This window comes from Manis javanica, chromosome 4, assembly GCF_040802235.1.
Source record: "Manis javanica isolate MJ-LG chromosome 4, MJ_LKY, whole genome shotgun sequence".
NCBI classification, from domain to species: Eukaryota; Metazoa; Chordata; class Mammalia; order Pholidota; family Manidae; genus Manis; species Manis javanica.
The window spans coordinates 122,169,296-122,193,890 of NC_133159.1; the positions used below are offsets into that span (position 1 = coordinate 122,169,296).

A 24,595-nucleotide genomic window follows, 5' to 3' on the forward strand; every position below is an offset into this window, starting at 1 on the left:
GCCAGAGGGACCTATCTGTCACTCACCTACTCCCCACAGCTCTTCTGTGGGCCAAGCTGGTGTCTGGAGTGAGACCGACATCAACAGAGGAAGGGCTACTCCCCTCAAGACGGGATGGGTCCTAACCCCAGGGGCAACATGATTCCTGTACTCACTCATTCATCATTCAGTCATATAATTTATTAGTCACCCACTAAGTGCTTGAGAGTGCACCAGGTGAGGGGCATTCAGAGATGACCGTCCTGCTCGGCATGATCCCAGAGTCCGATGGAGAAGCAAATCATGTGGACATGACAAGTGATTATAATGGAAGGTGAGGTGGTGGTGGGGCTGTTCTGGCTGTTGAAAGGAGACTGTATTATATTCCTAGATTTTTTTCATCAACAACTGGAAAAACTTAAAATTGCTTTCTAGTTCCATCAAATTTTGTTCATTTCAGTGGTGTTGAGATATAACCCAAGTACCATAAAATTTACCTTTTAAAAGTATAAAATTCAAAGGTTTTGAGCATATTCCAAGGATTATACAACCATCACCACTCTCTAATTTTAGGACCTCTTTATCACCCCAAAAAGAAAAAAAGATGTACATACTCATTGCTGGTCACACGCATCTGCCCATTGCTGCCTCAGCTTGTGCAACCCCTGATGTACACTCTGCCTCTATAAATCTGACTATTCTGGACATTTCCTTTAAATAAACTCATTAAATATGTGGTATTTTGTGAATGGCCTCCTACAGCATTTTCAAGGCCCACCCACACTGTAGCATGTACCAGTTACTTCATTCCTCTTTATAGCTGAATAAAATTCCACTCCATAGGTAAACCACATTTTGTTTGTCCATTTATCAAATGATGAATGGGTATTTCTATTCTCTGACTGCTACTAATCTGCCAACTTTTGACAGTATCTTCTGTAAGATAAATATATAAGGACACTTATGCTTACTTTTACTCGTCCTTGTCTCTCCATCACCTCTCTTCTGCCAGACCCATTATTCTCTTATGTTGCCATGTTTGGTAATATTTATATTCTGTTCTGTACTTATATTTAGACCTTCTATATTACTCATGATTATAAGAGTTGAAGAACAGTAATGGCTTACTTTTATGATTGTAGATATTTTTCACAACAGAATACATTGTGTTCTCTGTGGATTTAGAGTCATGATGACAGAAGATATTCTAAGTATCAGTCCAACACACATGCACCACTTGCTGGCGATCACTTCTATTGCTATGAAAAGGTAGAAGAACCTGGTCCAGTCCAAAATCACTCAAACAATGCCAGAGATAGGGCCTGGTGAGATAGATATACCCAAACATCCTGAAAAAGAATTCAAAATAAAAGCATAACCATGCTGATGGATCTGCAGAGAAATATGCAAGAGCTAGGGGATGAAGTCTGGAGGGAGAAATGAAACAACCAATAGAAGGACTTAAAAGCAGACTAGATGAGGTGCAAGAGACTATGGAATAGAATGGAATAGAAATCAGAGGACAGGAATACAGAGAAGCTGAGGCCCAAAGACATAAAAGGATCTCTAGGAATGAAAGAATATTAAGAAAACAGTGTGACCAATCCAAATGGAACAATATTCACATAACAGGGGTACCAAAAGAAGAAGAAGAGAGATAAAGGGATAAAAAGTGTCTTTAAAGAAATAATTGCTGAAAACTTCCCCAAGCTGGGAGAGGAAATAGTCTCTCAGACCATGGAAGCCCACAGATCTTCCAACACAAGGGGCCCAAGGAGGACAACACCAAGACATATAATAATTAATATGGCAAAGATCAAAGACAAGAACAGAGTATTAAAGGCAGCCAGAGAGAGAAAAAAAACCTACAAAGGAAAACCCATCAGGCTATCATCAGACTTCTCAACAGAAACCTTACAATCCAGAGGAGAATGGCATGATATAATTAATGCAATGAAACAGAAGGGCCTTGAACCAAGAATACTGTATCCAGCATGATTATCATTTAAATATGAAGGGGGGATTAAACAATTTTCAGGGAAGCAAAAGTTGAGGGAATTTGCCTCCCACAAACCACCTCTACAGGGTATTTAAAGGGAATGCTCTAGATCAAGGCACTCCTAAGGCTAAATAGATGTCACCAGAGAAAATAAAATCACAGCAAAGAAAGCAGACCAACCAAATATTAACTAAAGGCAATAAGTAAAATCAGCTATCCATAAAAGCAGTCAAGGGAAATACAAAAGAGTATAGAATAAAACACCTAACATATAAAGAGTAGAGAAGGAAGAATAAAAAGGGAGAGAAATAAAGAATCATCAGACTGTGTTTATAATAGCATACATAATAAGTGAATTAAAAGTTAGATGGTTAGATAGTAAAGAAGCTACCCTTGAACCTTTGGTGACCACGAATCCAAAGACTGCAATGGCAATAAGTACATATCTATCGATAATCAGCCTAAATGTAAATGGACTGAATGCATAAATCAAAAGACACAGAGTAATAAAATGAATAAAAAAGCAAGACCCATCTATATGCTACTACTGTTTTAAATGCAGTTTTAAAGGATTTTGCTACAGAATCTGTTCTTCTTCAGGCTTCTTGGTGTCCTGAAAACTGCTGTCCCTGTGTGGCTCATCCCATGGACAGTGATCAGGATGGGAGAGCATTGAGAATGCCCTTAGAAAACTAAGAATAAATGAGAATTCTGAACTAATGACTTACCTACACAGAGTCTCCTGAAATAGCAACATATTTTCAACTACTACAGCTTTTGGAAAATATTCCTTCTTGGAGACAATATGACCAAGTGTAGTATGAAATCTGGGACCAGACTTCTGTGTTGATATATGTCAACTGGGAAGATGTCATGGAAGATCTCCACAGGAGATCATCTCAGCCTACCAGAATCCATCTACCTGTGCAGCCCCCAGATGGCCACATGAAATGTTCTTTTGAGACCTTTATCATCAGGCTTATGGGTTAGATGTAAAATGTGTGGGCTCTATGTCTCAGAGGGATGACATTTTAAACTTTTATTATTCATTTATGTCTTCCTGAGTGTCATATGTGATATACTTCTTAAAATCAGGTTTTAGGAGGGCAATAGAGAAAAATCTGTAAAAACACTGCCACTAAGAGTGAAGAGAAAAATGTACCTAAGAGGTGATAGAAGAAGAAAAATAGCTTTTATTTACTTCCCAAGTTGACCAGCATATAATGGACAAAAGTGAATCTTATCAGTCACACAACTGTTTTAATTTCAGGACTACTGTGTACTTTTTATTTTAAGAAGTCACTTATAACATTGTTTAAAATAGAAGTAGTCAGGGTTCTGCTACTTGCTGAGTGATCTAGGGGAGTCAGTTATCCTCTCTGTGCTTCAGTTTTTTCTTTGATAAAAGGGGCACAGTAATACCTGTCTTTCTTACATTAGAGGGTGGTTGTGAGATTACTGAAACTAAAATGCTTTCTAAATTAGGTGAATAAATGTATTATTTATAGCCTATGTTAGTGTAGAGAGGGCAAGTGCTATGAACCTCTCCTACTAAATATCAATGGAGTTTATTTTTGGTTTTACAAAAACAAAAATTTGTACCTTTAGTTATCTTGTTCCTTTACATTTTGAAATGGAATCTTATTGGTACATGGGGAAAAGCCTCTGGACTGAAAGTTCTTGTGGGTTTTAACTTAAAGCGCCCAAACATACGGAAAGTTATCTGGCCAACATGTGACACTTTAAAAAAGAAAGCCACTCTTTGACTATCTTCTCAAAGAACTGTTAGTGTGCATGAGAAAACTGGAGAGGTTAGACATGCAGGGAAGCCTTCCTAAGAGGCATGATATATGCTTGACCACTGATGATCCACAGCATCCATGGCTTCTCTGATCTATTCCAGACTCACTTGGTGATTCATAAACATGGCAAGGCTGGGGAAGTTGGGGGGGGAGGTACACCTGTGCAGCCACCTAAGTCTTGACCTCTCAGGCTTTTCCCTAAAAGGTACTTGCATGTACCTGTGTCTTCTTGTTTCCAGCACTAAATATTTACTATATGAATACCAGGCTGTGGCTGAATGTTAAGGTGAGGAAAAAATGGTGCCTTTGGCAGATTTTATCTTCAAAGCAGGTTACCTGTTTCTGCATAATTGAGAAAAGGCTCTGCCTTGTGAAGGCAGTTGTGCTCTTCCACAGGAGATCAAACAATAGTGCCAGGCCATGGATATCAGCTAAAGGGCATCACAGTTTAAGAAAGAGGAGTTAGGAGGCAGCTCAGAGGACAGCTGTCATGACGATAAAGAGTTTAGGAAGGAATGTGCAGGAAGAGAGGAGGGAAACCCTGGGGTTATGCACACCTGACAAGGGAGCCTGAGGAAAGTGCTGGGGGCTTGATTTTTGAACATGTGTGGGGATGTTATTACAGAGCCAAGCTTTGTAAGCTTTTTCTGGGGCAAGGAATTCTTAGGAGGAGATTATACTTAAGGGGCCCACAAGGGTAATCATATGAAGCTGCTGGAGATTGGAGGATGTCCTAAGGCTTTGGGACTCCTCAGTCCCACCGTGTCTCCAGGGCACTGAGGGGATCAATAGCTTAGCAGAGTGTGACCTACCTGGCCTTTGGGAGTGTTGTGCACTGAATGCTATGTCCCCCAAATTCAATGTTGAAACCCCAATCCCAATGTGATGGTATTAGTTGGTGGGGACTTTGGGAGGTGATCAGGTCCTGAGGTTGGATGAATGGGATTAGTGCCCTTACAAAAGAGACCCTACAGAGCTCCTTCAATCTTTCTCTCTGACATGAGGTTTCAGGGAGAAGACAGCTTTCTGTAAACTGGACAGTGAGTCTCACCAGACACTGAAGTATACTGGTGCATTGATTGTGGACTGCCTGGCCTTCAAAAGTGTGAGAAATAAATGTTTGTTCTCTAAGCTACCTTATCTATGCTATTTTTGGTGTACCAGCCTGAGCTAAGACAGGGATTTGTTACACCTGTTAGAGGTTTCATGTACAGGGTAGGAACTGTCTGTCTTTAAAGTAGAGTTAGAAGTAAGGTCAGAATTTTAAAAAATGAAATATCAAAATAAAAGGGTTGAACTGAAATGTTTTTCTTTGATTTGAACATACCAGATCAGTTTGTGAAAGGATGTGTGTATGTGTTTTATGTGTATATGGAATGGCCCAGAAGTCTGTATGTAGTTTAACTTCACTCACTTCAGGAAAAGAAGTGCTACAGACTTACTACAAAGACTAAAATCATTTGAAGGATTATTTATGTTGTTATGTTGATTTTAGTTGTGTGAATGTTGAATAATGAATTATTCATTTTAATTATTTGGTCAGCCCCTCAGATTGAGAATGGTAAATACTGACTGAAATAAAAAACTTAAGTTGACTATTTAACATTCACAGAACTAAGTAAGTGTAAAAAAGCTTTAAGGTCAATATCTTGGTTCATAAAGCAAAAAGATTCTACATGAAAAATGGATATGAGGACATACAAGATCATGGGTATAAGTGTTCTTTGGTACAAGCCAAAATTCCAGTCAGTATCTCAGGTTTTTAAGGCAGTTGCTTCAGCATCAAGGCAGAGCCCAGCGGAGAAAGCGAGGTGGCTCACTGAAGGGTACATGTCTGCCTATTGCACCTGAATGCTCCAAGAGTGACCCCTCCTGTCCTTTCCATGAGGTCCCAGGTCCATGATCTCTGAGAGTGTCAGTTGCTAGAGAGAGTCTAGCTACTCTCAGAAAGCATATCACTTAGAGAGGCTCATGGGAAGTCTGTCAGGGCCTGACACACTTGTCAGATGTCCTGCTCTGCCGTTCATGGGCACGAAGCAAGAGATGGACCTGGGTACTGGTGTTTCCCAATAGGTGGTAAACTTGTGTGAGATGTGGAGAGTCAGAATTTTTCTGTCTCTTGATCTGGGAAAGTATTCTGACTTCCTGGATACTCAGATTCTTCTACGAGAAACTACTGACCTCTAAGCTTCACATGGGTGGTGTGAGTATCACATAACATACGTGACTGTGCTTTGAAAATATGGCAACATACTCATGTGAACCTTGTTAATATTATTATTTACCATTTGACCTCATCTGTTGAATCTTGGAGCTTTCAGAGTCTAATATTCCAAGCGGCTCTTGTAAAGGGATTCCTATACAAAACCTACGCTTCTACCTTCATTATGGATAATCCACACTTCTTGGTTTCCCAGCTTGCAGTTATTACCCAACAGAAGAAGAGGAGGAGGAACAGCAGCTGATTGCTCTTCTAAAAAGGTCTTTCCCTTTCCTTCCCAATCCCTCTTTAGTATGTTCTATGCAACTCGGGGGATTCAAGGTAGGCTGTCATACACACGGGAGGAGGTAGGCATAGAAAAGTGTATGGGAATGGAAGTCTTGGTGTGGGAGTGTTGAGCTTCTTGTGAAGTCATAGCTGTGGGGTAATGTGAAGGGGTAGCAGGCTGCAGGTGGCCCCTCTCCTAAGCTGGTCCTGGATGCAGCTTTGTACTTCCTGTCTCCTGCAGCCACCGGGGCCAGAATTACAATATTACCTGCTTTCGTCAACCGTTATGTCCAGACCCCTTCTGCCAAGTGTGTAATACCACAACAGTTGAGGTCAATCGGCTGCTGTGCCCAGAAGTCCTGGAAGGTACTACTCCCTCTGTGACCCCTTTGGCTTCCACAGCTCCTGTGACTGAGTCATCACCCAGTGTGTCCCCTGCTGACTCAGCAGTCCCCCCAGGAGACCTAACACCAGCCTCTCTGTCTGAGCCTTCCTCACCACCTCCCTGCATTCTCTCACCCAACCCAATGACTTCCCTAGTGGACTTTTCCTCACCTTCACCTGTGTGTCACACACTGTCACCAGAACCTTTTCCTTCTTTAGATTCTAAATTCCCTGTGGATTGTTCCCAAACCCAAACCCTTGCCTTTCCCCCTCTCCCACCATATGACACTCAGACAGTGGATCCTGTTCTCCACCTAGAGGCTGCTTTGTCTGTGAATACCACCTCCCCACTTTCCCAAGACATTGACCCCTTACCAGAATTGTCCTGGAAAATGAATCCCACGGTTTCATTTCCTTGTCCTCACCTACTACCAAGTATGTTTGTTGTACCATCACTAGACTGCAATTTGACTGTGACTACATCGAAATCAATTTCCATCCCATCGATGCCTATTCCAGAGAACTCATCTCCAGGTATCCCTGGTGGGTTGTTCACATTTGACCCAAGAATCAGAGGCATTGACCATTCAAGCTTGTTCTTGGGGGCAAGCTCATGCCAAAGACTTGTCACAGTGTGATTTCAATCAAGAGTTTCTTGCCCTCCACTCTTCAGAGAACTCTTTCAGGGGAGACCCTGCAGTCATCCCTACAGAGTCTGTAAACCTTTCATTTCTCAGCCGTGATCGTCTGGCACTTCTGGGGAGGTAAGTCCAAAAGAGGAGTGATTTCCTGCAATGGAAGGAAAAGGAAAAGAAAGGGGGTTCTTTTCCAAAACAACTTAGGCTAGAGTACCAACTAAATTCCCCTGGGAAAATGATACAGTCACTGATAAGCATGACTCAGCAGTCTCCCTTCCTTTTTATTTATTTATTACTTTGGTATCATTAATCTACAATTGCATGAAGAACATTATGTTTACTAGGCTTCTGCCTTCACCTAGTCCCCCCAACAAACCCCATTATAGTCACTGTCGATCAGCATAGTAAGATGCTGTAGAATCACTATTTGTCTTCTCTGTGTTGCACAGAACCTCCCTGTGATTCCCCCGACATTATACATGCTAATTGTAATGCCTCCTTTCTTCCTCCACCTTATCCCTCCCTACCCACCCATCCTCCCCAGTCCCTTTCCCTTTGGTAACTGTTAGTCCATTCTTGGGTTCTGTGAGTCTGCTGCTGTTTTGTTCCTTCAGTTTTTTCTTTGTTCTTATACTCCACATATGAGTGAAATCATTTGGTACTTGTCTTTCTCCTCTCCGTCTGGCTTATTTCACTGAGCATAATACCCTCTAGCTCCATCCATGTTGTTGCAAAGGGTAGGATTTGTTTTCTTCTTGTGGCTGAATAATATTCCATTGTGTATATGTACCACATCTTCTTTATCCATTCATCTACTGATGGACACTTAGGTTGCTTCCGTATCTTGGCTATTGTAAATAGTGCTGTGATAAACATAGGGGTGCTTCTGTCTTTTTCAAACTGGGCTGCTGCATTCTTAGGGTAAATTCCTAGAAGTGGAATTCCTGGGTCAAATGGTATTTCTATTTTGAGCTTTTTGAGGAACCTCCATATTGCTTTCCATCCCTTCCTTTTTGGAACAGCAAAGGCAAACCAAAGGAGCTGCATGTGCATGAGCAGCCCCCATATCCTAAGACCTTGGGGAGCCAATTATAGAAAGAAGGTATCCAGCTCTTTTGGGGTCCCCATCTCTACACAGTGAGTCCTTGTCCTCTGCTGCCCATGGCTTGGGTGACTATTCAATAGTCTTTATATTCAATGCAATCTTGAATGCTTCTGCAGGTCAAGAATCCCCAGAGCTTCCTCATCTCATACCTCTGTCCTTGCCTGAGAAGCACCCTCAGCCCAAGCTCCAAGTGCTGCCACAAGCTAAGCCCCCACCTGTCTCTCATGGCCAGACCCAGGCCCATCTTCCATCTCGACCCAGAATCCCACCATCTGGTCCTCTATCCAAGACGAGGATCTGTGAAGTGTGTTTCTGTGGACCCCAGAATGATTTAGACTCTCTCAGCTCATCTGAAATTCAAGAGCCAGAATGGAATGTGTGTTGCAGAAGCAGCAAGAATGTTCGTGGGGTTTACCCACTGTGGTCCAAAGATCTCAGGTGAAATTTTGTCCTCTGGCTCCTTCCTTTCCCATCTGCAAGGCCTCCCAGCCCCATGCTTCAGTCTCTATCCTTCCTGGAGAATTTCCTCTTAGTGATGAGATTTGGAAGAAACTAGAACAGCACCTTCGAAAGAGGCTCATTAAACACCGGTATGGTCTGCCCTACAGGGTCCTAGAATCTTTATCACGGATGATGCCACCGAGTGATTCTTTAGAGATATCTGGGTCAAAGAGAGATCATGATCCAGAGGGCTCTTCATATGAGGACCTAGTATATGACTCTGAGGAAGAACTACAGAGTCACATGGTGAGACTCTCAAGGGGGTTAGGGGAATATGAAGGCTGGAGAGAACTTGTGAATATCCTAAGAGTACATCTGAGCAAGAAGTCTGAGGAAATCAGTCAGGGTCAGCTCCCTGGTGCTGTGCAGAATTCATGGGAATGTATGCAGACTGCTTCCTGAGGAATCCCACATTCAATCTAAACAGAGTAGTTTGCCACCATCAGTGGATGAAGACTACAAATGGAATACCTTCCAGGAACTTTCCTTCATTGATTCCAGTGTAAAACAGGTACTGGAAGCTCATATTAAAAAGTTTCATATGAGGATGGTGTGGGGACTTCCCGCCTAGGGTCCTTGAATCCATAGAGATTTTTAAATTGAAAAATGTCTCATCCTACTCCTTATCCTATTCCAACTACCATTCCTCAGCCAACTTGGTGTCTGGGGCAAACTCCAAACCTGAGAGGCTGCAAATCAAGCCCCATAGAGGGTGCTCTACTCCTGATGGAGACAGAGTGGGGACAGTAAGTTCAGCCCCTGTATTGCAGTATCCTCTCCCTGCTACCTCACTTGTGGCCAAAGAAGGATAAGAGACGTTGAGACGATCACCCCCTAATATTAACCATGAGATTGCCAAGGATATTCAGGGAATCAAGGAGGCTGGACAGACTCTTGGGCATGTCATACACAGCATCAAAGGCCAAGCTACTCACAGTCAGACTCTACCGGCCAACAGGAGCCTCTCAGAGCTGCCCCCAAAGCAAGCGGGGCCTCTATATGAGTGAGAGTATAAGACTGTGAAGTCTAGTAATGAAGTAGAAATGCAACACGGCAAGAAGACAGAGAAGATTTTAAAACCTGTTTCCGAGCTCGGCATGTCCAGGAATATATTTAGGGCTGCAGAGGTGGATACTCTTCAAGGACAAATTAGTGACATCTTGACTACCAGCAAGCCAGGAAGCTCCCAAATGAAAAATGTGAATGGTTCTGTGACAACTGAATGCCACCCACCAAATATTTTGGGTCCCCGAGATCTTAAATCAAAAGACCTGAGACAACAACTGTTGAATGTGTTAATGGTAAAATTTGACAGTGAGACGCATGCCCAGGCCGAAGGCCAACCCACTCACATGTCCCTTGCCTCAGATGGTTTGATGTCCAAGACCTCACTGACTCATGCTCAGGGTATTTCCAGTGGGGACATGGGACCTTTCTAGGAGCTACATGTCCATGTGGAGGACAGAGGCAGCAGCATGGAGCATCAGCAAGAGCCTTGTGTCCCTAAGTGTATCTTAAGGAAGTGCCTGGGTGAGAATTTCCCTCCAGGTGCAAAGAAAGCAAGTCCTCCAGGCTCCACAGCTAAAGGGACTGGAGGAAGGGATGCAGAGTTGGGAACATCCCAATCAGAAAAGAAGAGTTCCCCGGCAAGGGAGACACTTGGGATGAAGTTTTCGCAGACACTGTCCCAGAAGGCTCAGCCTGACAAAAGCCATTTCTGCCAAACAATGAAACACTTTTTTAAATGGATTTGTCCTGGCAAAGAAAATCCCCAGGAAAAGAGCAGCACAGAGCCAAGGTGTAGTTCAAAGTAGAGCTGCCTTTAGTGGAATGACTGAAGCTCAGAAAATCATGACAGACACCAGGAAGTTCTTAGAGAACAAAATGGGGTGCCAGCAAGAATTGGTAGCACCCACTTGGGGGCAATCTTTCAACCACAAGGCTCCCTCCGGTAAAGTGGCAAATAACCAATGTGGCCACCAAGAAACTCTCTCTTCTGGCCACAGTTACCCTTCAAGTACTCTACAGATCAGAGAGTAAGACAGGTACCCAGCTCTTGGTTCAGAAGCACACCTCATCCATGCCCCACAAGGATGCTGTGCCTTATGCATGCCCCACCAGCAGACATCAAGCCTGCCAGGGGCCTCCCGCTGCTCTCACCACTGCTGAAAACACTGCATTCAGAGATCTGTCTTACAGTTTATAAAGAAAACAATTCTCCAAGTTTTCCAGAAATGAGAATTTCTTTCCCCTAAATAATTCTTTCCTTGTGGGTAATATTGATTCTCCCCAATAAATGTTTCTCTAATAATAGTGATTTCTGTGTTCTCTGCGGGGGCATGGGTTTTGGGTAACTCTGGACTTGTACTTAGGGAAAACAAAGAGTCCAGCCTCAGTCATTGCTTCCTTTGACTTCTAAAAGGTGACATGACTCCTGTTGCTCTTGTTGAGAAATAGATCTCATGTGTTCCCAAAAGCCCATGTCCTCCCTGACGAAGTTTGAAGAGATGAGTTCGGTCTCCCATCTCTTAGCTTAGCCTTATTGAAAATGTATGGCAGCCCACACCTTCCCCACTGACTGTTTTATACCCCTTAGAGTGCTAGGGAGGACAGGTCATCTATATCTGAAGAGGGTCAAGGACAGGTATATTTTTCAGAAGATAACATTCAAGAAGAAGCAGTGGCTTACTCATCATTTAGAAGTGAGTAACCAGAGGATCCCACAGGTGCGTAAACCCTGAATGGGAGTGTCTGGGGTGGGTATTGCTGCAGTGGATCCTGAGATAGTTGGGGTAGGGTCTGGAAACTGTACAGATGCTGCTTAAGCATCTGTCATGTGGGTCATGTTATTGTGTTGGGGAAGCATACTTTCACCTTGACAGTGAGGTTTCCCTACTGGAAAGGCACCTTGGGGAAGTGGTGGTTCTCCATCCTGGGTATTTCTTCAGGCTGCCTGATTGATGACATGCTTCTGCAGAGCAAAATCATGGGCCAGCTGTCACTGGTAGGAATGTTGACCAGGCAGCCATCTACCTCCCAGTGTGAAATAAAGCTGAGAGTAAGGAAAGAAGGCCTAGTCATGAGTTGGAAAACAACAAAAGTTGATGAGGGGAAAGAATGACCTTGCGGGTGGAAAAAGGTACATCTTGTCATCCCCATATCATAACCCTGTACTGCTCCCCACTTCCTCCAGTCAATCCAGGCTCTACCTCCTTGGGGATGATCAGGCCACAGCACAGCATACTGATGCCTTTTACTAAAAGGGTGTGGGCTGGTCTGAGTACAAAAACAGTATCTAGAGGGATGTCATCAGGCATGGCATCCTCTTCTTTGGGGAATTTGATTTTCATGCCTTCACCCTTCCACGCTTGATGGCAAAATACAGGATCTTTCCCTTAGTATGTACAGTTCATTTATAAGGATGGACATGCCACCTTTCATATTCATGGCCTTGGTGGAGCCTGGTTGATCTCCCCCAGAACACCTGTTGCTCATGGACCAGAGGTGAATCCAAGACTATGCATTGGGGTTACAGATATCTGGGGGCTCACCATGAACCTGCATAGAATATTTTTTTGGCCAAGACTGCTCACATACGCATAGTTACAATAGGGGTCAGGGTTAAAGGTAACTCCACTTGTCCAGAACGGGACTCACAAATGGGGTATGTGTCCTACAGAGCGCTTGAGGTAGTCTTTCCAAAAAGATTTATGAATGCTGGCTATTAAAGTATCAGGTGTGAACCACAGCCCTCTCTCACTCCCACACTTGGTTCTTTTGTCCAGAGGTCCATCATAGACCCTACCATGTCTCAGGCTTAGGGTCACAGAAAGAATGAAGGTTCTGTTAAAGCCCAGGGAGGGATCAAGGTGGGATGGAGCCTGGGGCAGGGAACTTGGAAGAGGTGATCAGGCAGTGGAGGGCTCCAACCTCCATGGGGATAGACCAGCCAATAACTCAGCTTCACAGTTATCACACCATCTCATCCCAGGGTCCATTATTTCCATCCCAGTGCAGTTCCTGCCACACTGCAGAGTTTATTCCAGGAACAATTCTGCCATCTAGAATAATACAGCCTGATATTCCACTTTTTGGCCTCATACCCTTATCCTTCCAATTTGTATGCCCCTTGTTAATTTTTCAACTCCAGGTCATTCATTTTTCCACTTACTCCTTGTCTCCCACCAAATTCTTGTCTTCTCATCCTTCCTCTCCTCCAAAGCAGACTTGATGTCTACCAGGTAACCAACGTGTAAAAAAGCTCCACTACTCTAGTCCCCTTTAATCCATCCTTTCTGGTAAAATTCTCTCTCTGCCTTTTCCAGAAATCCTTCCTGTAAGTAACTGATCACTACTGGAATAAATCTCACAAGTCTAGTGGTGCCATGATAAATTGGTACCCAGCACTACCTGGAGATCGTTCATTTATTACACAAATAATTATCCCAATTACTAACATGTGCCCCAAATAAACGGAGCTTACATTACTGTTTCCTTAGTCCATGCTCTCTCAGATGCTATGCAAATCTATTTCAAATCTTCTTCACCTTCTCAAAATTACAGACCACCTCGCCTTGCTTAGCAGGTGTGCTCTATCACCATTCACAGAGGAGCTAGAAGCCATGAGAGAGGGACTTTTCATCAAAATACCTTGAAAATAACACTTTCCCATTCTTCCTTTCTTCCTGTTACATGAAACGTAGTTTTCTTCTCAACTTCAAAGGAATTACAGTTGTTAAAATTTCTTTATTGAGAGATAACTAAATGCCCATCTTGATGGACAGACTCACCTTTACCAGGTATCCGTCTGTCCTTATGAGGCACCCAACACCTTTTATTTGAAAAGCTTTTTATTAGACACATGTAAACATACACAACAGCAGACAGAACAACATAACTTCCCATATATGCCTCACCCAACTTGCACAATTATCATTTGGAATGTATCATACATCCTATCTTTTACACCACGATTAAAGTGTAAAGTCCCATTTAAACATCTTGTCATCCATCTCCTAGATGTATGCTATGCGTGCATGTCAAAGCACTCACATTTCTTTGATAGTCATCACCTGTGTAATACACTTACACAAGCAGCATTAAAACAAAAAAAAGCATTGAGCTGCAGAGGCTTTGGCAATCCATTACACTCTGCCTTTCAGTCCACCCTGAATCATTTGAGTGAATTCCACCCTCAACCCCATACAAGAAATAATCTTATAGAGCAAATCTGGCATACAACATGGCTGTCTCTGAATCAGACACTAAGTATAACACGCAGAAAGTACTGGTGTAGAAAACTATATATGATAGACTTGACATCGATCTATGTGTTTTCACATATATAGAAGAAAATTTTTTCTGTCACATATTTAAAATGAGTCATTGTGTTTTGAATTAAACACAGCAGTTCAAACACACTTGTTTATTTCCTCCCCATTCCCCAAATGCCATTCAAAGTAAAAGATTATATGAAAAGGTGCTCAACATTATTGGCCATCAGGGAAATGCAAAGCAAAACCACTGTGATATGAGACTTCACACACACAAGTACGGCTAGCATGAAAAAGTCAGATAATATAGTGTTGGTGAGAATGTGGAGAAATTGGAATCCTTACACATTGCCAGTGGGAATGAAGGAGGGTGCAGCTGTTTTAGAAAACTGTGTGGCAGTTGAAAATGTTAAGCACCGAGTTACCATATACCCAGCCATTCCACTTCTAGGTATATACTCAAGAGAAATGAAAATAAAAGTCCACAAAACACTTATAAACAAATGTTCATAGCTATATTATTTATATATAGCACAGCATATATATAATAGCCAAAAGGTGGAAACACCCCAAAAGTCCATCAAACCACAAATGGATAAAATATGGTATATCTATATGGTGTAATATTTTTGGCAATAAAAAGTTGTGATACATGCTACAGCATGGAGCAGTCTTGAAAATAATATGCTAAGTGAAAGCTGTCAGTCACAAATAACCACATACGATTCCATTCATATGAAGCATTCAAAATAGAGCCACTAGAGAGAAAGTATGTTAGTGGTTGCTTAAGATAGGGGGAATAAGGGGAGAAGGAGATTATAGCTAAAGGTTATGGGGTTTCCTTTCAAAGTCATGAAAATGTTTAAAAACCATATACCCTTTTTCCATATTTACCTATTAACCGTCTCACCCATTCATGATCTCTTTCCTATCTCTTTGCCTGTTTTTGTCTCCTTCCTCCCCTTCTGCCCTCTGTAGAGATGAATACACACACACACACACACACACACACACACACACACACACACATATGATATGCATACACTTCTGAATATTTTAGAATGTGTTTAAGGCATCATGCACTTTTGCCATGGATATTTCATTGTGTATTTCTTAAGAAAAAGAAGATTCTCTTACATACAGAATAATTATCCCCTTCAGTGAATTTATCATTGGTATGAAACTTTTAACTTATCTCCCATTGATACTACATTTGTGTCAATTTATTGAGTGTCTTTTGAGGCTTTTTTTTCACACTTTCATCACAGGATTCAGGGAAGAATCACACATTGCACTTAGTTATCATGTGTCTTTCATCTCCTTTAATCTGGATCAGTTAAGAACTAAGTAAATTATAATGTGGGGGGTGGGGGAAAGGGGAGGGCTTTGCAACACAGAGAAGACAAGTAGTGATTCTACAACATCTTACTATGCTGATGGACAGTGACTGTAATGGGTTTGTGGGGGGCTTGGGGCAGGGGAGAGCCTAGTAAACATAATGTTCTTTATGTAATTGCAGATTAATGATAACAAAATAAAAAAATAAAAAAAGAACTAATTAAATTAAGAGTTACAACTACTACATGACACACTAGTATGGAGAAATGAAATAAACACATGTACATCATCAAGAAAACTGACATCATTATTTAAAAAGGAATAGTGGGCTGGAGGTACTCAAGATGGCAGTATGAGTAGGGCGGCAGAAATCTCCTCCCAAAACCATATATATTTTGAAAATACAGCAAATACAACTATTTCTAAAAGAGAGACCAGAAGATACAGTCCAACATCCAGGCTACATCTACATCTGCAAGAACTCAGCATCTCACAAAGAGGGTAAGATACAAGGCCATGATGTGGCAGGACCCAAGCACTCACCACACCCCAGCTCACCAGTGGGAGGAAAAGAATCAGAGTGGGGAAGGAGTGGAAGCACAGGTCTGCTATATAAGCAACCCTGGTAATCTGCACTGGGAGCACAGACACACATTGCATGGTGTGCTGGAAAAGGAAAAATAAAATCCGAGACAGAGACTGCAAGCAGGTCCCCACAGCCAGCTCCCCTGGGACAAAAGAGGGTGCTTCTTAAAAGTCTTAAAGGGACAAGGTCTTAATACCTAGACAAAATCATCCTGGCACACACATCCCAGCAGGCTGGGAATCATAAGGAACTTCAGGAGCCCCAACCCCCTGGGGGGTAACCCAGCCCTGAAGCCCTCAAGGCAATGAGCAGCCTGCCATTCATTCTCCCAGCCAGTGCTACAAGCAAACTGGCTGACCCACCACAGCTGTGGAGCAGCCGGAGAATAGCCCTGCCCACAGCAACCACACAGAGTCTCCTCCCTGTGGGCAGCTAACCAGGACAGACCCAGAGGCTGCCACCAGTGTGTAGCTGCCCAGCACAGGCAGAGGAAGCCAGAGCAAGGTCCAGAGGCATGAAGGGCCACCGTTTTGGCAGGAGAGTACACCCAGCGCACCTGCCACTCCCCGCAGGGCCCTAGGGCTGCCCTGCCCCTGGAAGCTCAGGGTATTAACTCAGAGACTGCTCCCTGCCTGTGGGTAACCAACACAGGCAGCGTAGAAGGGCAAGGCAACCAGCTAGCAGGAGGGGACTTTGTTCTCCCAGCTGACACACATGCCACCTGTGACACACATGCCACCTGCCTACGACCACCTCTATTGCCATGAAAAGGCAGAAGAATTTGGTACAGTCAAGAATCACTCAGACAACCCCAGAGAGAGGGCCTGGATAGATAGATATAACCAATATTCCTGAAAAAGAATTCAAAATAAAGGTCATAACCATGCTGATGGATCTGCAGAGAAATATGCAAGAGCTAAGGGATGAAGTCCAGAGGGAAATAACAGAAATGAAACAATCTCTGGAAGGACTTAAGAGCAGACTAGATGAGGTGCAAGAGTCTGTTATTGGAACATAAATCAGAGAATAGGAATACAGAGAAGCTGAGGCAGAGAAAGATAAAAGGATCTCCAGAAATGAAAGAATATTAATAGAATTGTGTGACCAATCCAAATGGAACAATATTTGCATTATAGGGGTACCAGAAGAAGAAGAGAGAGAAAGGGATAGAAAGTGTCTTTTAAGAAATAATTGCTGAAAACATCCCCAAGCTGGGGGAGGAAATAGTCTCTCAGACAATGGAAGCCCACAGATCTTCCAACACAAGGGACCCAAGGAGGACAACACCAAGACATATAATAATTAAAATGGCAAAGATCAAAGACAAGGACAGAGTATTAAAGGCAGCCAGAGAGAGAAAAAAGATCACCTACAAAGGAAAACCCATCAGCCTATCATCAGACTTCTCAACAGAAACCTTACAAGCCAGAAGAGAATGGCATGATATAATTAATGCAATGAAACAGAAGGGCCTTGAACCAAGAATACTGTATCCAGCATGATTATCATTTAAATTTGAAGGAGGGATTAAACAATTTTCAGAGAAGCAAAAGTTGAGGGAATTTGCCTCCCACAAACCACCTCTACAGGGTATTCTAAAGGGACTGCTCTAGATTGAAGCACTCCTAAGGCTAAATAGATGTCACCAGAGAAAATAAAATCACAGCAAAGAAAGCGGATCAATCAAATACTAACTAAAGGCAAAAAATAAAATCAACTATTCATAAAAGCAGTCAAAGGGAATACAAAAGAGTACAGAAGAGTACAGAATAAAACACCTAACATACAAAGAATGGAGGAGGAAGAATAAGAAGGGAGAGAAATAAAGAACCATCACACTGTGTTTATAATAGCTGAATAAGAGAGTTAAGTTAGACAGTTAGATAGTAAAGAAGCTACCTTGAACCTTTAGTAACCATGAATCCAAAGCCTGCAATGGCAATAAGTACATATCTTTTGATAATCACCCTAAATTTAAATGGACTGAATGCACCAATCAAAAGACACAGAGTAATAGAATGGCTAAAAAAGCAAGACCCATCTACATGCTGCCTACAAGAGATTCACCTCAAACCCAAAGACATGCACAGACTAAAAGTCAAGGGATGGGAAAAGATATTTCAAGCAAACAACAAGGAGTAATAAGCAGGTGTTCCAGTACTTGTATCAGACAAAATAGACTTCAAAACAAAGAAAGTAACAAGAGATAAAGAAGGACATTACATAATGATAAAGGGGGCAGTCCAACAAGAGGATATAACCATTATAAATATCTATGCACCCAACACAGGAGCACCTACATATGTGAAACAATACTAACAGAATGCATTCATTCTAGGAGACTTCAACATAACACTCACTCCAAAGGACAGATCAACCAGACAGAAAATAAGTAAGGACACAGAGGCACTGAACAACACACCAGAACAGACAGAACTAACAGACATCTACAGAACTCTACACCCAAAAGCAGCAGGATACACATTCTTCTCAAGTACACATGGAACATTTTCCAGAATAGACCACATATTAGGCCACATGAAGAGCCTCAGTAAATTCAAAAAGATTGAAATTCTACCAACCAACTTCTTAAATCACAAAGGTATAAAACTAGAAATAAATTGTACAAAGAAAATAAATAGACTCATGAACACATGGAAGCTTAAGAACATGCTACTAAATAATCAATGGATCAATGACCAAATTAAAACAGAAATCAAGCAATATATATATATGGAGACAAATGAAACAACAGCATAAAGCCCCAACTTCTGTGGGATGCAGCAAAGGCAGTTCTAAGGGGAAAGTATATTAGCAATCCAGGCCTATTTAAAGAAGGAAGAACAATCCCAAATGAATAGTCTAAAGTCACAATTACTGAAAATGGAAAAAGAAGAACAAATGAGGCCTAAAGTCAGCAGAAGGAGGGACATAATAAAGATCAGAGAAGAAATAAATAAAATTGAGAAGAAGAGTACAACAATAGAAAAAAATCAATGAAACCAAGAGCTGGTTCTTTGATAAAATAAACAAAATAGATAAACCCCTAGCCAGACATATTAAGAGAAAAAGAGAATTTACACATATAATCAGAATCAGAAATGAAAAAGGGAAAATCATGACACACCTCTCAGAAATACAAAGAATTATGAGAGAATACTATGAAAATCTATATGCTAACAAACTGGATAACCAAGAAGAAATGGACAATTTCCTAGAAAAATACAATCTTCCAAGACTGACCCAGGTAGAAACAGAAAATCTAAACAGACCAATTACCAAGAATGAAATTGAATCAGTAATCAAAAAACTATGCAAGAACAAATCCATCCAGATGGATTCACTGCTGAATTTTATCAGATATTTAGAGAAGATATAATACCCATTCTCCATAAAGTTTTCCAATAAATAGAAGAGGAGGGAATATTTCCAAACTCATTCTATGAAGTCAGCATCACACTAATACTAAAACCAGGGAAAGACCCCACCAATAAAGAAAACTACAGACCAATATCCCTGAAGAACATACATGCAAAAATACTCAATAAAATATTAGCAAACCGAATTCAAAAATACATCAAGAGGATCATACACCATGACCAAGTGGGATTCATCTCTGGGATGCAAGGATGGTACAACATTCGAAAATCCATCAATATCACCCACCACATCAACAAAAAGAAGGACAAAAACTACATGATCATCTCCATAGATGGTGAAAAAGCATTCGACGAAATTCAACATCCATTCATGATAAAAACTCTCAACAAAATGGGTATACAGGGCAAGTACCTCAACATAATAGAGGCCATATATGACAAACGCACAGCCTACTTCATACTTAACAGTGAGAAGCTGAAAGCTTTTCACCTAAATTCAGGAACAAGACAGGGATACCCACTCTCCCCACCCCTGTTATAAAAAAGAAAAGAGAATGTGGGCTGACACATCTGTGGAAAGGGAGGGTCAGATTCTCAATAAGAAAAAAAAAGGAGAAAATGGGAAAGGAGGGTCATCTTGCCCCAGCCAACTCCCAGATTATCTGGGAAGATGTGGACTGTCCTGATCCTAAGACATCAGCCCCATGCCCTGCATCTTAGGGACCACATCAGATTTAATTAATCTCTGGGGTGGGGGCACCTTTTAGGCTCAGAGCCTTTAAGAGGAAACCCTCAGTCTGGCATGCAAGGTCTTCTGTATTATGGTCCACAGTATCTTTTCAGTCCTATTGCCCACCCACTACCCCAATACCTTTTCTCAGCAACACTGGACCTCTCTCCGCTGCTGTACAATCTCTATGGTTCCCCATCTACCCTTTTGCTGAGCCTTTCCCTCTACCTGGCAGACCCTCCTGTCCTTCTCTACCTTTAAAATGTCTATCCAGTGAACTTGGGAGGAGAGACATTGGGTGTAGCTATGAGCCCACCGGTGAAAACAGTTACAGGTGCAGAGGACCAGGTGATGTCTTGCTTCCTTCTGTAAAACGTGGTCTCAGAAATCAAAGCAGATACCAATTTGCGATTATATTTATATGTCACCAGGGCTTAATCCTAACCAGTGAAGTATTGTGTGCTTTAGAAGCACCTCCTGGGGTGAAGAAGTAACCTGCCCCCAGACTGTTTGTTCCCCAAAGAGGAGCACCCTCTGTCCCATAAAATAAATTAGTGGCTTATGTTGGGAAAGTAATGGCATTCCAGTTTCCTCCTCTGTAAAGTCTAAAGTCCCTCATCTGCATCATTAGCTGAATATGTTGTGGGGATCAAATGTGATACTGAATATAAAAACACTTATAAACACTGAAGTGATGGTCATATGATTCTGAAGATAGTACTGTACAAGAAAAAAAAATCTCTCCATGTCCCTGTACCCTAGGACCCTCCTTTGTGGCACTGGTCACATCTCACTCCACAGCCCAGCTATTTGTGTGCAGGTACTTTTGGAACTACATGTATGTATCATGAAAATGTTACTTTCTACAAAATTGCTCACTAAAAGTAATAGACTTCTGGAGAAATGGGACTGGGGCAGACCATTCAACATGTACAGAACTTTATATCTGAAGCCCTAAAAACTCAACAGTATATCCTAATCCCAATAAAAATGTAAGCACAATTAAATCACAAGAGCACTTGCACCTTGCCCCATGTTGGTCAATTCTTTGCAGCATTAAATCTGGGGGCCTGTGCTTCCTTTTTAAGGAGGTAGGTCATGGGTATATTCACTCCTAATAAAGGTCATTTGGATCACAACTAAAATCTGCTCTGGATGAACACTTCTTCATTAATCTACAGTTTTAACCCAACAGGGAAATGCCTTCACCTTCCCTCAGCCTCCCCAGAAAATGTAAACACCACCATGGTTCCAATAGCCAACTGGTCAGCCTTGCACTAAAGTTAACATTTTTTTAAAGTCTTTATTTACTGCCAAATGTATTCATTTTCTAATGCTGTTGTAATAACAAACCACTGCAAATTTAATGACTTAAAGCAACACAAGTTATCTTAAGAGTTTAGGTGGTCAGAAATCTAAAATGGGTCTCACTGGGCTGAAACCAAGGTGTTGATAGGACTGGATCCTTCTGAAAGATCTGTGGGAGAATCTGTTTGTTTTGTTTTGTTTTTACTTTTTCCACCTTCTAGAGGCTGCTCCATTCCTGGCCTGTGGCCCCTTCTTCCCTCTAAAAGCCCCCAATGGCTGATTGAGTCTCTTTCCTGTGGTGTCACTCTGACATTCATTCTGCTTACTTTTATAGACCACTGTGATTATATTGGGCCGTCCAGGTAACTCAGGGTCATCTCATCTCCAGGTCAGTTTATTAGCAGACTTAATTCCATTTGTGACCTTTGCCATGTAGCAAATTCACAGAGCCTGGGAATTAGGATGTGGACACCTTGCAGGAGGGTATATCAGTCTTCTTAACACTAGGAATTTTTTAATTGTAAGAAAGCTTGATCCTGATCACTTCAAAACATTTATAAGATCAGAAAAATGCAGAGGAACCAACATGACTTCCACATTGTACCATCACCCCTCTATAACCATGTAGAAGTAATTCGCAGGAAGGCAACAAGTGCTGTAGCACAACGGATGTGTCTTCTTCCTTTCATTAGATCATCAGCTCCCTGATGGTAGGGGCTCTGTCTTTCTCTTGCATTCCCCACCACTCATTCCACACTGTGAGTACCCTAATAAAGAGCTATTGAACTGGATTATTACTAAATTGATACACATTTGTACATCTAAAGTACCCCTTGGATTGAGAATGAAGGAAACCCATCACCCAAGGAAAGGACCAAGAGACAAAGAAATTTTGGGAGGAAAAACCCCATGTACCTTGAGCACAAAGTTGTCTTCAGCCTGGAGCTTCAGATCCACCACCGCCTTCCTAACCAAACCTTCAAAGTTGAGGTCTCTCCTCCGAGGGACGTCCAGGGCAGGAAAGAGGTCCCCAATCAGGCCCATGAACACTGGCATGTCATCGGTCACAATCTTGGGGATGTTGAAGTCTCGCAAGGAGCGCATCAGGATTTGGTCCTCAGGCCGGTCAGGGTCCCCTCGCTTCAGAGATCCTGCCACCACTAGCACAGACTTGATGGCCCGCAGGCCCCAGTCATAGTGATCCTGTGGGACGGCAGTGCAGGTTAGACCAGGGCTGTGTGCTGCAGAACACCATGAACTTGGGCTGGTGTCTGCAAAGTTATAGATATTCCATCAGGATTATGTCACTTCTGGGGCCAAGACAGAGGCACAGGAAAAGACTAGTGATATAGAAGATTCTGATCATGGGATCATCGCTCCTGATCTAGCATTAGTTTTCCAGCTATGATGACAATAACACAGATGCAGGACATACAGGGGCTGGAGGTCAGGGAAACTAAACAGAACCACTTCCAAACCTGTCTGGCTACTCCTTGTACATCCAGCGGGTGGAAGGGTTATAAAGGAGGGAGCTTGTTGGCTCTTAGAAATGGCCAAGGCTGAACTCGCACACTCCACCCTGGAGGCCTTCAAACACTCTGAGAAAGGAATTCCCCAAAAAACAGTTCCTTAAAAATTCTGTCAAAAGTAAAACTCACTGGTCACAAGTCCTGACAGTAGATGCCAGGGGAGAGTGAGCCATACTGCTGACACCACATGTACGAGCAGCGTGGTAGGGGAAGTGTGTAGTACAGAGCAGAGCCTGAACTCAGGCAGAACTAGATTCAAGTCCCCACTCTGCTCCTTGCTTCATAGCAGATCATTATTTAATGAGAGCTGTGACACATGCTGCAATTCACTGCACAAGGAAGACAGGGGAAAAGGTGGCTCTGCCCCAAACTGACTGTCTTCCTGCCCCTCAGCCTGTGGATAACCTGGTCCTTCTAGCCTGGACTGCACTTCTTTCTCATCTGTGCTTCACTGAATTCTATGCCGTCAGGACTTTAATGTTGTTTCTTCAGGGAAGTCTGCTCCTCTGCCTATTACAGCAGCCATGTCTTTGTCCTTCAGTGCACACTGAGATTAGGAAAGCCAGTGCAGGGCTGTGAACTGCAGCTGTGGAAGTAGGTGGGAGGCAGAGCCCCACACAGTCTTTTAAGGATATTGGTCTTTATTCTAAAACCAGTGAGAAGCATTTTTAAATGATCACTTTAGCTGGTGGCTAAAGAATGGGCTCGAGGAACTGGAGCAGAGGTAGAGAAACTTGCAGAGAAGCAGTTCCAAGAGTTTAAGCCAGAGACGTGGGTGCTTGAAACTAAAGGGGTAGAGAGAATATGAGACACATGTGAGAAATATCCAGGGGGTAGAATGTACAACAGCTCATTCATTATAAGCGGTAGGGCTGAGGAAGAGGCACATGTCGAGGATAACCTGCAGTGTTCTGGAATTAGCAAGTGAGTAAATGATGGTTTCTGGTACTGAAGTGGGGAATTCAGGAGAAGTAGGCTTGGGGTGGGTGGCTGGCACGAAGAGTAGCTTCAGATGCTCAGCTGGAGGTGGTTATGCGCCTTGGACAGATTTCACAGGGCTGAGAGAGCCCATGTTGTGGTGGCAAATGGGATCCAAGCTAGAGACCCCCAAACCATAGACGGGTCTCTGAGAGCAGCCCAGGGAAGCCTGATGGCTGTCCTTGCTGGCAAGAAATACTCCCCTGAAGGCTTAGACTTAGAGGTGCTCAGTCATGTTTTAAGGTGCTATTCCTGCCGGGGGACCTGCCATAGGTCGTTCTTGTCCTTTTAAGGACAAGCGGCAGTGAGAAGCGGGGATCCTTACTGCCTAACTCTCTCTTTCCAACCCTCTCCCCTTATCATGCCCCTTCAGATAAAGACCATTGCCTCCAAGGGTTTTGTTTGCCACTGCAGGATTTCTCTTGGGACACTGGATCTATAATGTGTTGCTAAGTATTCTTTTAAAAAATGGAGTTTTGCAACCAAATCATTTAAAAATGCTGGGCTAAGAAAATGAACACAGATCTTTATTATAGACATGTTCAGAGCTTTTAATATGCTGAGCACAGAGTGAGTG

General features: G+C 42.5%; 2 protein-coding genes across 3 annotated transcripts in view; one reads left to right on the top strand and one right to left on the bottom strand.

The window, feature by feature from the left end:
• Positions 1-24,595, bottom strand: part of LOC108387708 (dynein axonemal heavy chain 9) — an 890,975-nt gene that overhangs the window by 738,137 nt on the left and 128,243 nt on the right. For both annotated transcript variants that reach the window (XM_073234761.1, XM_073234762.1), the window contains exon 32: positions 22,427-22,714. In XM_073234761.1, coding sequence (XP_073090862.1) covers positions 22,427-22,714 — 288 coding nt within the window. The remainder of the gene's footprint in view (positions 1-22,426; positions 22,715-24,595) is intronic.
• LOC140849234 (spermatogenesis-associated protein 31D3-like) lies at positions 234-9,708 on the top strand. Its single transcript, XM_073236206.1, has 4 exons — positions 234-313; positions 6,510-6,634; positions 8,751-9,278; positions 9,548-9,708. The coding sequence occupies exons 1-4, from the start codon at positions 234-236 to the stop codon at positions 9,706-9,708; spliced, it is 894 nt and encodes a 297-aa protein (XP_073092307.1).